General features: G+C 30.0%; 1 protein-coding gene across 1 annotated transcript; it reads right to left on the bottom strand.

Annotated features, from left to right (window-relative positions):
- Positions 1-5068: 5068 nt before the first annotated feature.
- On the bottom strand, positions 5069-6055 carry LOC124946226 (uncharacterized protein At4g26485-like). Its single transcript, XM_047486794.1, has 4 exons — positions 5914-6055; positions 5694-5777; positions 5432-5630; positions 5069-5348 (listed from the first exon to the last, which is right to left on the bottom strand). The coding sequence occupies exons 1-4, from the start codon at positions 6053-6055 to the stop codon at positions 5069-5071; spliced, it is 705 nt and encodes a 234-aa protein (XP_047342750.1).
- Between the last annotated feature and the right edge of the window lie 9073 nt (positions 6056-15128).

Below are 15128 nucleotides of genomic sequence, written 5' to 3'. Positions count from 1 at the left end.
GCGGAGTTCACGAATCTCCTCAACCCCGTCAATGACATTAATTTCATTACACGAGTTATTGATTTCAGCACAAAATAAAGCACGATCTCACACGAATCAACTTTTGATAAACTTACGTAGATTCCTTAAATTCAGAAAGAGTTTACTCGATGGAGAACAACCGCCATGATTGCACACGTGGTATAAAGTCTTTCTTGATCAACCATTTATTTCCTTATCTAATGGTCGAAATGTTCTCTCCATCATTCGACGTTCCAATAAGATCGGTCGGTGATCTGAAAAGCTCAATGGAATGACCTTTTGAAATATATTAGAAACCCTAAAAAAGTATATTCACTAATTAGAAATCTATTGATACGAGAATGAACTTGACCCCGTTGTCATTACCACTACTAAAGGTGAATTGACCACTTTCCAAAGGTAAGTCGGTAAATTCAAGGTCTTCAATTGTCTTTGAGAACTTGTGCATTATGTTACTAAGCTTATTGACTCCTTTACTTTCAGACGGGGATCTAACATCATTCATGTCGCCCGCAAAAATAATTGGTAAGTCCTAAAGAGTTACCACGTTTTTCATTTCATTAAAAAACTCTATTTAAAATTTTTTATAGAACCGGTCTATAAATTACGTCCATCGAAAATTATGCTCATGAGTTCTTAATTGAATGTTAACTGAATATCTAGCCAAATTAACATCTATTTTGTCATACATGTATTCATTCCATGCCACGAGAATTTCACCAGACGCCCTTATAGAATTAAGAGTCTCTCAACCACACAACCACCAATTATATAAATCACTAACAATCCATTGATCCATCTTCGGAATTTTAGTCTCACTAAAATATTATATGCCATAACCAAGGGTTCTCATTAGTGACTTAATGATACATTTTTCATAACATCATTTTAATACATAAATATTCCAAGCAATAATATTTCCAATCATTGATAAAATATAATCGGAATAACAATTTATCGACTTCGAGACACGCTTTCCTACTTGTATATAACCCTGCGGTAAATCATTTAGTTTTTTCAGCTAACAATGATGGTAGTTTTTCGATGAAGAATGTTGCATATTATGTTCATTTTTAAAATAAAAAATCATATTTTAAAGTATTTATTTTATCTTTGTAATATCATATAAATAAGATTCGTTTAAGTCCAATGAATAAAATTATTTTAAAAAATATGAGTGAGAAAACCATTAAAAACAGTCTAACGTACAAATGATCTTTAATAGACAAAAAAAAAACACGGATGTCTTCAAGAAGATCAAAGAGTTCCCTACCGCCTTAACCTATTTACTCAATGAAACCTTCTCATTGTAATAATAATATAATTATGGATTAAATGTATTGTACAACAACGTTCACTGAACGTCTTATGGTTTCTTTCAAGCCAAATGATCCACTAGAAGATAAGCGAGATAAAGGTCAAACATCTCAGACCAACCGAGATTGTAAGCACTAAATACATACCCAATTTATAAATTTAAAAATAATTATTTTGATTATTTTTGAAAAAATAAAATCAAAATAATTAAAATCATTGTCAAAACATAATTAAACAATTAATTAGATTAATTATTGTGATAATTAAATTCTAAAGATAATGGTCAAGAAAAAAATATAATAAATTTGGGATAAATGTTATACTCATTTTATCTCAAATTAATTTTAAAAAATAAAAAATAATTAAAATAAATAATTTATGATAAATATTATATCCATTTCCCCCAAATAAATTATTTATTAAACCCAAAATATAAAAAATAAAATAAAATAATTGGAAAAATATATATCATATTTATTAATAATATTGGTATATTTTTAAAATTAATAAAATCAAAAGGATTAAAGAAAATTTAATTTCAAACAAACTTTTAAAGCTAAAAATGGTTTGAGATCCGGTGTGGCCGAAACTCAGAAGAACCGTTGCAACATAAGCCATAACCATCTGATAGGCGATGTCAATCATTCAACGCCCAGGAGTTGTCCGCATCACCCGCTATAACGGAAGAGAAGCGCTTCCGCGCCACACAGGATCAACTAACACGCGCCTCAATGTCGTTAGCCGAAACGTGATGGAACACTCCATCGCGGACGAAACCCATACGGAACGTCAATGGAGCATCCCATGTTTGGATTTATGCCCAAAACGATCTTGTTTCACCCTATGTTGTCTTCTTCTTCGCGACGATGATCGTGATAAAAACAACAGCCATCTTTGATTTTTCAAAGATGGAACTATGTCATTTCTCCACCTTTTGACCTTATTTTAGAAGTGAAATAATCACCCTACTTCGGTGATCATTTCCCCTACATCTAGGATTATCATCGCAGCCTATGCTGATAACTGGCTGGAAAATAGCTAAAAGACCATCAATGGACTTTTGACTAAATGAAGCTCACTTGACCGATGAACAGACCTTGAGGAGCTATAAATAGCCTCCCTTAATCAATCTAAAGGCAATAGATCCACTCTCAAGCCCTTAATAAGAAAAATTAGATATCTGTCATTAAAGCTTCAAGCTTCTGAATTTTCAAAATTTATGTGTAAAACCTTAAAATATAGATCCAGACGTTCACAAAGCTCCCACAAGTGCTAAGGAGTATTCTCCAACTCTCAATAAACTTCTAGTCATCCTTTAATTCAATCTTCCAATTTAAAATTGAAATTTAGATATTTTAGTTTTCACAATTTCATATACTATCTTGTTGTTGGATTTTTTTTATTGAAAAACGATCTTATAATCATTTACAAACTTTTTGTTGAAGTTAAAACCGATCGATCAACACAAATAAAAAAATTCCAAATATTAAATTGAAAATTTTCATAATCGGGTTTTTTTGCTCTTGAGCAACATCAGCTCATGAAGTTTCCCAACATATTTCTAATGTTGTTAGGAATCTATTTGGACCAGTTCTAATTCACCCAGATCATGTTTGATCAAAAATAAAAAATTTCATAAAAAAATAAAAAATTCAGTTCTTGAATTGGTCAAAACGAACGGACAGTGTTCATGTTTTGGTTGCATACAACCATATGAAGCATAATAAAGCTATTGACAAGCTCTTTACACTTCATTAAAACCTTTAAACTAGATAACTGTTTTTTGTCATAAAATTGTCTGGTTCGAATGGACCCTCTTCCCGATCGAACAATGCATTGTGGTGAGGTTCAAAATGATCATGGGAGCTTTGTAAAGCTTCGCATGTCCTCAGATCAAATCCGAGCCACAAATAAAACTGCAAAACCTACAGTTTTGATGCTCTTGTGAACCGAGAAACTTAGGCCCAGGTCTAATTAGGACCGTGTGTTCTTCATGTCTAGGACCGAGAAAAGTTAGCCCATGGCTAACCTAGGACCGAAGGATATATATCAACACCCACGACCGAGAATCCTCAACGCCTAGGACCGAGAATTCTCGAACCTAGGACTGAGTGTTCTTCAAACTTAGGACTAACAAAACTAATAAAAAGTTAACCTAGGACTGAGGATTCTCACACCTGACTGAGAATTTCCGAACCACGATCGAGGGACTTCAGCATCCTGACCAAGGACTTCAGCACACTGATTGAGGATTCTAGCACTTCGACCGAGAGGTATTAGCACCCCGATCAAGAACCCTAAACCCCGACCGAAGGGATTCTAACCTAGGACCAAGGGCTTTAGCCCCGATCCATAAAAATCACACCTAGGACTGAGGACACCGGTCCTAGGGTCTGTTTGGTTTTATTTTTAAATTATAAATTTATTTTAGTAATTTTGGGATCTTAAGCCATTTTTTAAAAATCCCAAAAAAATAAAAAATGATTTCAAAATATTTTTAGAATATTTCATAAAAAATATTTTGATAATGGGTCATTTGATATTTATTTTTAAACCATAATGTCTTTAAAACTGATGTTCTTCAACTATATTACTCCATAGTCATCATCATCTACAACATGTACCAGCATTTAAATATTTTGTTACAGTTTTAAATACGCAAAAAAAACGTATGCATGTCTACAACTAGGAAAAAAATTGGTTAAAATAAAATGTTATACAACCAATTTTGAAAAGCTAAGATTTTATAAAGTAGAGATCTTTTTTATAACGGGTACGGAGGATGAAGCACGAAAGTTCTTTCTCGAGTATCACCAAACTACGAACCATTAAAAATACGTTTATATACTATGTTATTTTTAATAATTTTAAACTAAAATCAATTAGCGACTCTTTAATTAAATAAATAATCTTTTAAATTATTATTTTTAATTAATTTAAATTAAAAAAAACTAATTAAATTGACATTTCATTGTTTCGTGTTTAAACCGATTATTTGAAATTTAATAGAAATTAATTATTATAATTAATTTTATAAATTCATGATAAATTTCATAAATATTTTAATATAATGTTTTATTTTAAAATATTCCTTACACGCAAATTGAGATTAAAAAATTTCGAATCTTGAGCTTTTTCTGAACAAGAATTTTCCGGGAGTTATAGAGATCATCGTCTTTATCCGCAATTCACAACCCTTATCGATATACTCCTACATAACTCGGTGAGCATCAATAATATCTCATAATAAACTCTATATAAGAACCAAGAGCAAGAGCAAGTAAAACCCCACTTCACTTCTTGTAACACATTTTGCAACAATTCCCCATCATGCACCAATTTTAATGCATCTATCCTGCATAAAAATCACCGTATGCATGACATTCTATTAAAAAATGACATATTCAATTAAAACTTAGAGTTCTACAACTTCTATCCTATGAGATCATAAAGTTTAAAATCATAGCATGCATATAAATAACATCCCATAAACAAGTCTTAGTTTGACTGCGTTTAATTTACATCCTTACATTAACGATGAAATATAACCTAAGATTAACATTATATCCCATTTCCAAAATTATAACAATACACTAAGTAGGCAAACCAAAAACACCAAAATTTACCCACATTAGATACAATCCATAATTAGGGTTAGTTATAACATATTCATTTTCATCATCCTAATTACTTCCAAAAAAAACAAAACCGTGTAACCACGCCAATTGCTTCAATTTCCAGTCGGAATAGAAGCAAACATGTATGTACTACTTGGGTTGCAAGGAAAATTCTTGTCACCTTTATACCCTTGTTTGGTTTCATATCCCGGATAGTCACCTTGATTGAATTTTGCTTCTTCAACCAATAAAAGCCCTTCCGACATAGCCAATTCCTTCAAATTCCAATCCAAATGAATCTTATTCGTCTTATGAGAAATGTGGATTTGTCCGCCCTCTTCCAACATCTCCTTTGCATTCCACAAGAAACCCGACACCAACTCCAAATGCTGCCTGTTGAAAAATAAACTCAAAATAATGCTACATTTTCATTATTACGATGAGAACTAGTAGGTGCGAAAGAAAGATTATAACACCTCATCTGGGTTTGGTGTGATTCACTTTGGGGGCAACCAGAGAAGGGAAAGTTGTAGATAATGCGGTCGAATTTGATGCCTTTCCAATATGAATAGTAAGACATTTTAGTAGCATCCACTCCATGTCTGACGGTTGCTCCCCTGTTTGTCAACACCTCGATGTTTCCAGTGGATTTCTTGTAATTGCATCGCAAGTAGACTGCTCAAAACCGACATATAGATGATACTATAAATAAGAAGAAGAGGCGATGGATTATTTTACCTGAGTTATTGAAAGAAGTGGCGGTTATATTAGAAGCAGATGAACCAAAAACCACAGCTAATGAAGCAGAGGAAGAGAAATCGCCTTCACCAACCACACGATCTCGTTATTTCCTACACCAATCGTTTTCTTGTGATGATTGGTGTCTTTTCCTATTTTTGCAGCAATGGCCCTCTGGATGATGGAAATATCACAGGCTTCACTTTGTCTCCATTCTTGCTCTTGTCTTCAGCAATGTTGTTGTTCTTCTTCTTCCGAGTCTTTTTGATCGACACGTCCTTATGACGACCGACTTCTATCATTTGCTTGTTTTTCTGATCAGCCTGAGGGTTTTCATTTCCCTTTCTTGCAGCATGATCCATTTTCTTGTTTCTCTAATCAGCTAGATGATTGTCAATTCATCTCGCTTTAATAATTAAAATATGACTGAGAGAAAGACTGGGAGAAGACCTGAGGAAGAAGAAAGTATGATGACTGTGCATGGCTATTGGTTCGTACATTATATTTCCAATGTAAAATTAGGTCCTGTTTGTTTGCTTCTCTTGCTTCTTTGTAGCTTCATCATTTATATTTCTTAGACATCAAATTTATCCAAACAAACTTCTCTACACAACTGCTCCCGCGGCACCGACTATCAGTAGTAGGAGGAGGAGTTCATGATTCATGGTTAAATTTTCTGCTAATTTGATTAACTTGAATAAAAGTTTAAATAAGTTAGAATTTTATTAGGGTATTCTAACAAATAAATTATCACGTCTAAATAAAATTAAACATATTTACATTTTAAATAAGTTTATTATCAAACAATCTCATTATTAGTGTTTCCAATAATGCTATATTAATAGTATTTTAAGGTTAGGTTGGTTAGGTTTTTATTATTAATAATATAATTTATAACTCTTAGTATAAAATTGTAACTAATTTTTAAATATAACCATTTTTATATCAATTAATTTTTAACTTCTTATTATATACCCTTTATTAATATTATACATAACTTATTATTATATAATATTTTTTATATTTTTTATTTAATTTTAATATTATTATTATATATAATAATTTAAAAAATAAAATAAAAATAGTCCAATATTATAATTAAAAAATATATAGTTCTTTTTATAATGAAGATTTTATTAATTATTATTATTATTATTATTTTCTTTACTTTAATTAGATTATAAATAATATTATTTATTAAATATTTATGTTATTAGAATTATTAATAATTTTAAATTAAATAAATATAATGTATCATTTATATTATAATTATTTTTTATATTTTAATTAAAATTACATTAGTTATTAAAAATAATTATTATAATATTAAATAATAATATTATAATAATTTATAATGATAAATAAATTAAGAGAATAATAATTAAATATTCATTATGTAAAAATAATTTTAAATTCATAATTTTATTTTAATTAATTCAAAGGATAAAATTGTCATTTTATTTTATACACTTTAAAAAAAATATCTAGTTATATTAAAAATGTTGAAATTTGTTCAAACATAAAAACAAATTTTTACATAAAAATAAATAAATAAAATAGAAAAACAGAAAATTTTTATTTAATAGGTTATCGAACTAGTAAATTCTCAAGATGAACGATTAACTCTTCCACAGATTCTATCGTTTTATGTAACGAATCTTAGAAAACGTCGTAATAATAATATTATGAATGATACGCATAAGACGACTACGATCATTGAAAATTTGACGATTTTTCTCCAACCAGATAGTCCACCAAAAAATAATTGGGATAGTAACCCAAATATGTAGGTCTTCCATATCAGTCGCATCAATACAAATATCTCAGCAACTACCCAAAAACTCAGGTATCACTTAATTAATCACAGTAATACTCCACAAATGACTTCAGATATTATTCGTCCATCGACAATGCAAAAGTAAGTGAGTTGTCGATTCAACATTCTTGTGACACATACGACTAACCATAATACAACTTTTTTCATGCATGTATCATCTGTAAGAATTCCATCATGAATAACGTATCATCCAAAGAACATGATCTTGGATGGAAGACTCCCAAAGTTTCTCCCAACAAAAACTAAAAGAAATTATCTTAGCGAACAATTGGTAGCAATGCCACACATGAAATTATCAATGTATTTCCAATGACATACCAAGATATGTTGACTAAAGACCGCCAATTCTGAACCCCAACACATTTATCAACCTCACCCTTATTTTTTTCAAAATAGAATTTGAGAAAAAATGTCAGACTTATTAAGATTAACTTGAAGATAGGAGCTGAACCGAATAACCATAAAATATCTCGAAGGTATTTAAAATTCGTGTATGTAGCATGAACCATGTAGAGCGTGTCATCAGCAAAAAAAAATGTGATATGACAAAAGGATATATTCTTGACCCACAACTCACTCTACGGATGAGTCCCGAGTTTTCTATTAAAGTCATTATTTTTTAGAGTGCTTCCATAAAATTAACGAACAAAAAAGAAGAGAGTGGATCACCATATATAATTCTTCGGGAGCTCTCGAAAAATCAATGAGAACTCTCGTTAACAATAATAGAAAACTTAACCGATGAGAGACAAAATCTAATACAATCAATCTATTTCACACACATTCACATTATGTCCATTACATCAATTGAAAAACTCACAATTGACGTGATCATAAGTTTTTTCGATATATAACTTGACAAAAACACATTTGTCACCTCTTAAATTAATTGAGTTTATGTACTCATTAGCTATTAATACGGCATCATAGATTTGACGACATTTGATGAACGAAATCTAATTAATTACTAGATATGACCGTATCTAACACTCTTCGCAACATGTTGGTCAAACATTTTATAATAAACTTATATAAAGATGAAACGAGACTAATAGGCATAAAGTTTTTCACATCAATAGTCCTTAGAGTATTACAAATGAGACATATCAAAATAGAGTTTCAACTCTTGTCAAATGATGAAAAACAATAAAAATGATCAATTGATTCAATTATTCCAGTCTTAAGGAAATGTCATGTCTTCTTAAAAAAAAGTCAAAGTAAACACGTTGCATCACGGCGCTTTATCACTTTTGTATCCCTTAATGGCCTCGTTAATCTCCTTCAACGTAAAACAAGTCTCCAACATATATTTTTGCGTTATACTAATTGAATCAAAAGTTATATCATTCAATTTAGGTCTAGCCTTAAATGGCTCCTCAAACAAACCCTTAAAGAATTTGACAATACTCATAGAGATGTCTGGTTCATTGTCATGAATTTTCCCCTCTATCGAGATCAAATTAATAACATTATTTCTTATTTGTGCGTTACATATCACATGCAAAAATTTGGTGTTTCTATCTCTGACTCTTAACCATGTAAATTTTACTTCGCTGGCGTGACCCATTTTTTTCCTCCTTGTACATATTGAATAACTTATTAACAATGTGAATCTAAGAACTAACTTCCTCCTTAGAAAGTTCACGAATCTCTTCAATTCCATTAATGACATTAATTTCATTACACAAGTCATTGATTTTACCACAAAATAAAGTACGATCTTTCACCTACCAACTTTTGAGAAACTTACACAAATTTCTTAAGTTTATTAAGAGGTTACTCGATGGTAAACCAACTGATGTCTGACACACTCATCGTGATTGCGCACGTAGTATAAAGTATTCCTTAATCAACTATTTATTTTCGAATCTAAATGGTCAACATGTTCTCTCCATCATTCGGCGTTCCATCAAGATCAGTCAGTGATTTGAACAACTTCATGGAAGAACCTTTTAAAATATATTAGCAAATCCTCGAAAAAATGTTTCATTAATTAAAAATATGTCGATACGAGAATGAATGTGACCCCATTATCATTACCTCTCCAAAAGATGAATTGACTACCTTTCAAAGACAAGTCGATAAGTTCAAGATCTTTAATTGTCGCTAAGAACGCCTATTGGCCCCTTTTCTTTTAGACGAGGATCTAACTTCGTTCATGTCGCCTGCAAAAATAATTGGTAAGTCCCAAACACTAACCACGTTTTTCATCTCATTAAAAAGCTCTATTTTAAATTGTGAAAGAACTGGTTCATAGACCGTAGAAATTACCCACGAAAATGATCTTTTAGATTTCTTAATTGAACTTTAACCGAGTATCTAATCAAATTAACATCCATTTTTTTTATACATTCCATGTCACAAGAATTTTACCAAACACCCTTATAAAATCAAAAGTTTTTCACCCACACAACCGTCAATTACATTAATCTCAAGTTTATGGCAGAAAAATAAGCAAAAACAAGTGTTATTATTGTATTGAAAAAATTAATTATACCCATAAATGTAAAGGGGAATTTTATATGTTGGAATGTTCTGAACATATGAATGAAACACAACCTAAATTAGATGATCCACTAACTAAAGATAAAGATGTTGATCAATTCTCGGGAATATCCTTGAATGCTATCAATGGTCCATCATCGTTAAAACTCTTTGTCTTCCTCGATAAATCAAAAAAATAAATGTTGAAATATTAATCGATTCAGGAAGAAAAAAAGACTAAAACAATGACATAAACCTAAAATGATAATAATTAATAAATATGTAAAGAAGTCCCTAAAGATATTATAAAATTGCAAATAGTTATTATTTTTTATTTAAATAAAACTTATCCCTATTGTTAATTATAAATGGATTATATTGTTATATGAATGATTTTGATTCATCATTTTTAGACATTGATTAATTTTACGAAGCAGTTGCACTTTTCATTTCTCACATTTATCTTCTTGATTTCTTTTCTTCTTCTTGCAACCTTCTATATATTTTCAGCCCCTTCTTATCAATTCTCCATACATTATTTATAATCGTCATAAATAATTCTCTTCACACCTTCATTTAACTCATAAATGTTTGAAGAAACAATTTTTCTAATCATTAATAAAATCTAGTCAGAATAGCTTCTTCCCGACTTCGAGACACGCTTTCCTACTTGCATACAATCTTGTGGTACATCATGTTGTTTCTTCAGGTGACAATATTGGTAGTTTTTCGATTAAAAAAAAGCTTTTGTGAAAAGTATACGAGAGGAATGGAATCTCATGTAAATTGGGTCACATTTAGTCTCTAACTCTAGGACCTCCTCATGGGGATTTATTTACCTTCGTCATCATATTATGTGTCGAGAATTATACTTGGATATTCTCATTAACATCATAATATGGCTTAGAATCAACTGACTCCTCATCAAACTAGTCATGAATAAAAACAAATGATTCAAGAACATTAATCTTAGGATGAAGTGTTATAATATGATTGACTTGGATTATATCTTCTATAGGTGACCAAAATTTATTTTATATCTCGTCAATCGTTTCTTTTCTCGGACAAAAAATCTAAAATAGGACAACAAATATATAAATAAAAATTTCAGTTCTTGAATTGGTTAGATTGAACAGTCATTGTTCATGTTTTTTGTTTCATTCAGCCATATGAAGCATAATGAAGTTATTGAAAAATTTCTTATGCTTCATTAAAACCTAAAAACCAAAAACCCGTTTTTTATACCTAAACTATTCAAGTTGAATGGAACATCATCCTGATCGAATGAGACATCGGGATGATGTTATAAATGGTCCTGGAACCAAACAAAGCTCTCATTCCCTTGAATCAAAGGATCTAGGCCTCAAAAAAAATCAGCAAACATGTAGTTTTATGTTCTTAAGGACTGGAAAACCTAGCCCATGTCTAACCCATGACCGAGAATCCTTCGCACCCAAGACCGAGCATCCTTAGCACCTAGGATCGAAGAAAGTTATCATAAGGCTAACCTAGGACTGAGTGTTTTTTCATGTCAATGACCGAAGAAAACTATCCCAAGGCTAACCCAAGACTGAGAACTCCCATCCGATCGAGGATCCCCGACCGAGAGTCTCCTACATCCAGGACCGATGACTCCCGCACCCGACCGAGAGTCTTTAGCACCCCAACCAAGAGTTCTCGCACCTCGACCGATGAATCTTGACCCTAGACCGAGGGCTTTAGATCGGGGTCGATAGAAATCGCACATAGGACCGAGAGCACCGGTCTTATGGCATGTTTGGTTCAATTTTTTAAATTTTCAAAATTATAAAAATAGTTTTGGAAAACCAAACCATTTTTTAAAAATCCAAAAAAAATAGAAAATAATTTTAAAATATTTTCATAAAATATATTTTGACAAGGGCCTATTTGGGATTTATTTTTAGATCCTAATATCTTAAAAAAACTAATATTTTTTAGGTATATTCCTCATTAATTGTCGACATCAGCCTCAGGTATCAACATTTGAATATTGTTGTTACAATTTTAAATACACAAAAAAAAACATGTACATGTCTAGAAACTGAAGAATAATTGGTTAAATAAAACATAATAAAATCATTTTTTTCAAAAACCAAGACTTTATAAAGTATATATTGTTTTAAACGGGTATGAAGGATATTGCGCGAAAGCTCTTACCTGAGTATCACCAAACATCGAATCAAAAAAACTCTAGTAAAAATACGTTTGTATATGTATAATTTTATTGATTTTTAAAATCAATTGGAGACTCTTATCAAATAAATAATATTTTAAATTAATTTAAAAACAATTTTTTTAATTAAATTTTCATTTGATTATTTTAAATCTAAAAGAATATTTAAAATTTGATCAAATTAATTATTATTATTATAAATAAATTTAAAATTTTCAGGACATATAAATCTTTTAAAATAATATTTTATTAAAAATATTTCTGACACGCAAATTGATGTTGAAATTTTTTGAACCTTAAAATTTTTCGGGTTAAGGATTTTCCGGGAGTTACAAAGCTATATCGAGGAAGAAAAGTGTGTTTTACGAAATCAAATTAATTTTACGCGACTTGAATTTGGTCTTCGAACGAACAACTGAAGAACGCGAAGAGCAAAAATCCAGGCCCATTGAAGATTGCATGGGCTAAGCCTCTTGGTCGAAAATCAGGCCACGGGTTTGGGTTTGGGTTAGCGCCTAAGCCTTGTGGCTCGGTCGTTGACATGGACTTTGGGCATTCACTTGATCTGTTGGGTTCTATCGACGCTCTACCGGTGGGCCTGTCGGAATTTTCGTTGATCATCGACTTTTCCAGACAATTGGATCTCAATTTTATTTTTATTTTTATTTTCACAAAATACCTACAAAATAAATAATATCATATTTATAACAAATAAATTTATTTAAATTCATCTATATATTAACATATCACTTATCTTATTCTAAGCAAAAAAAGAATTTTTTTTTTTCGATCCACATAACGATATTTTCAAAAATAATTATTTATTCAACAAAGATAAAATATAGCAATAATAAGATAAATAAATCTAACTTATTATATATCTTATTATTTATTTTATAGTTTAAAATTAATTATTTTCGGAGTCCGATTTACCCGAGTCACCCAACGATGACTCCAAAAAATAATTATTTATTTAATGAAGATAAAATATAACAATAATAGGTTAATTAAATCTAACTTATTATATATTATATATGTTGTTATTATTTTATAATCCGAAATTAATTATTTCCGGAGTCCAATAGATACGACGATAACTGCAAAATAATTATTTATTTAATAATCCATGCAATGAGCCCCGTATATGGATTTTAAGAAAAAATAGGCTCGAAATTTATAAAATATGTAAATTATATAATTGGGAGTGAAAAATTAGTGTCTATAAGTAACGGTACTACATAAATTTGTTCATGTCTAATATAGATTACAAAATTGATTTGAATTGGCTAGATATATAGTAGGGATGACAATGGGGTGAATCGAAGCGGGGAGTGAACTTAACATTCTCGTCTCTTTCTACTTCAAGATTTTTTTTACTACCATTTACATATTGTTCGGCTTAGAGAAATTCCTAGCGAGACACGGTTTATATCTCATTATTTAAAAATAAAATATTTTTATGATAAAATTATATTTTTTTTAAATGTCCATTTATATTAAAAATGAAAAAATAATTTAAGCATAACGACAAAGCATGATATAAAAATAACAAATAAGAAAAAAAACAATACTTAAAAGTTATCGAGCTCGTAAATCCTCGATAAGAACGGTTAACTCCCCGGCAGACTCTACTGCCTTTCTTGAACGAATCTCAAAAAGTATCATAATAATAGTATTACGACTGCAATTATTGAAAATTTGACAATTTCTCTCCAACCAGATAGTCCAACAAATAATAATTGAGATGGTAACCCAAATATGTAGGTCTGCCATATTAGCAGCATCAATCAAATTTCTCAACAACTACCTAAATACTCGGATATTACCATATGAATTCCAGTAATACTCTACAAAATGTTTCAAATACTAGTCACCCCTCGACAATGCAAAAATAAGTGAGTTATCGATTCAACCTCTTATTGACACACACGACTAGCCATAATATAACTTTTTTTTTCATGCACATGTCATCTATTATAATTCCACCATGAATACGCTTTATTCAAAGAACGAGATATTTGATGAAATCTTTGACTCCCAAAATTTTTTCTAATAAAAGTTATATAGAATTATCTTAGCGAACAACTTGTAACAAGATGATTCCATATAATTTTTATTGTTATTATGTAATATATTAAAAAGTTCGTATTATTATAAAGAAATAAACTTAAAATTCATATAATATATGAAAAATAAATAAATGTATTTTTATAATATTATATATTTAATTGTATTTATGAGTGTTTTGGGGCATAGTCTTAAGGTGACACAAATATCATCTTCGATCAACCACCTGTTAAACCAAAAAAAATTAACAAAACCAAATTATTCGGTTTGAGAATCGAGAAACAAATATCGATCATTTCATGTAAAAGATATCTATGTATATGGAACTTAGTTTTTTTTTCCATAACTCACACGTTTTTATAAATGTTGAGTTTCTCTCTTAAACCTTGATTTCATAATTTTCTTATAATAAGATAATTTTCTCATCATTATTGTAAAATGACAACATTAAAGGCCATGTGTATCTTGCTATAAATACTCTTATTTCAATGAATGGCTTCTTAATATATTATATAAATTCTGACCCAATAAAAAGTAAAAAAGAAAAAGAGAAAAAAGGGGCCATAATGGTTACTTTTCCAGTTCTATCACTCATTTCTTCGTGGCTAAGCATTTACAACTAGCAATTATACAAATATATATTAATTATAAAAACCCTCAGGTTAGTTTAGTTATTAGTTGGTAGGTATCATATAATTAAAAAATAAAAAAAAATAAAAAAAAAATTGGGCTCTTCTTTGACATAGTTCAAGAGCTTCTTTGAGTAGGGTTATTTATAAATAACTGAAAATTACTTATTTACTTAAAATCTATTTGCAGTTGGAATATAACTGATTTTAAATAAATAAAAATA

Source organism: Impatiens glandulifera, chromosome 7 (assembly GCF_907164915.1).
Source record: "Impatiens glandulifera chromosome 7, dImpGla2.1, whole genome shotgun sequence".
NCBI lineage: Eukaryota > Viridiplantae > Streptophyta > Magnoliopsida > Ericales > Balsaminaceae > Impatiens > Impatiens glandulifera.
This window is presented reverse-complemented; position numbering and strand designations above follow the sequence as displayed.

Excerpts from the sequence above, each read along its gene's own strand:
- LOC124946226 (XM_047486794.1), bottom strand. The coding sequence starts at position 6,055 with ATGGATCATGCTGCAAGAAAGGGAAATGAAAACCCTCAGGCTGATCAG. Across the intron at positions 5,778-5,913 it reads CAACATTGCTGAAGACAAGA|GCGATTTCTCTTCCTCTGCT; the intron begins GCAAGAATGGAG and ends TGGTTGGTGAAG. Across the intron at positions 5,349-5,431 it reads TCACACCAAACCCAGATGAG|GCAGCATTTGGAGTTGGTGT; the intron begins GTGTTATAATCT and ends ATTTTTCAACAG.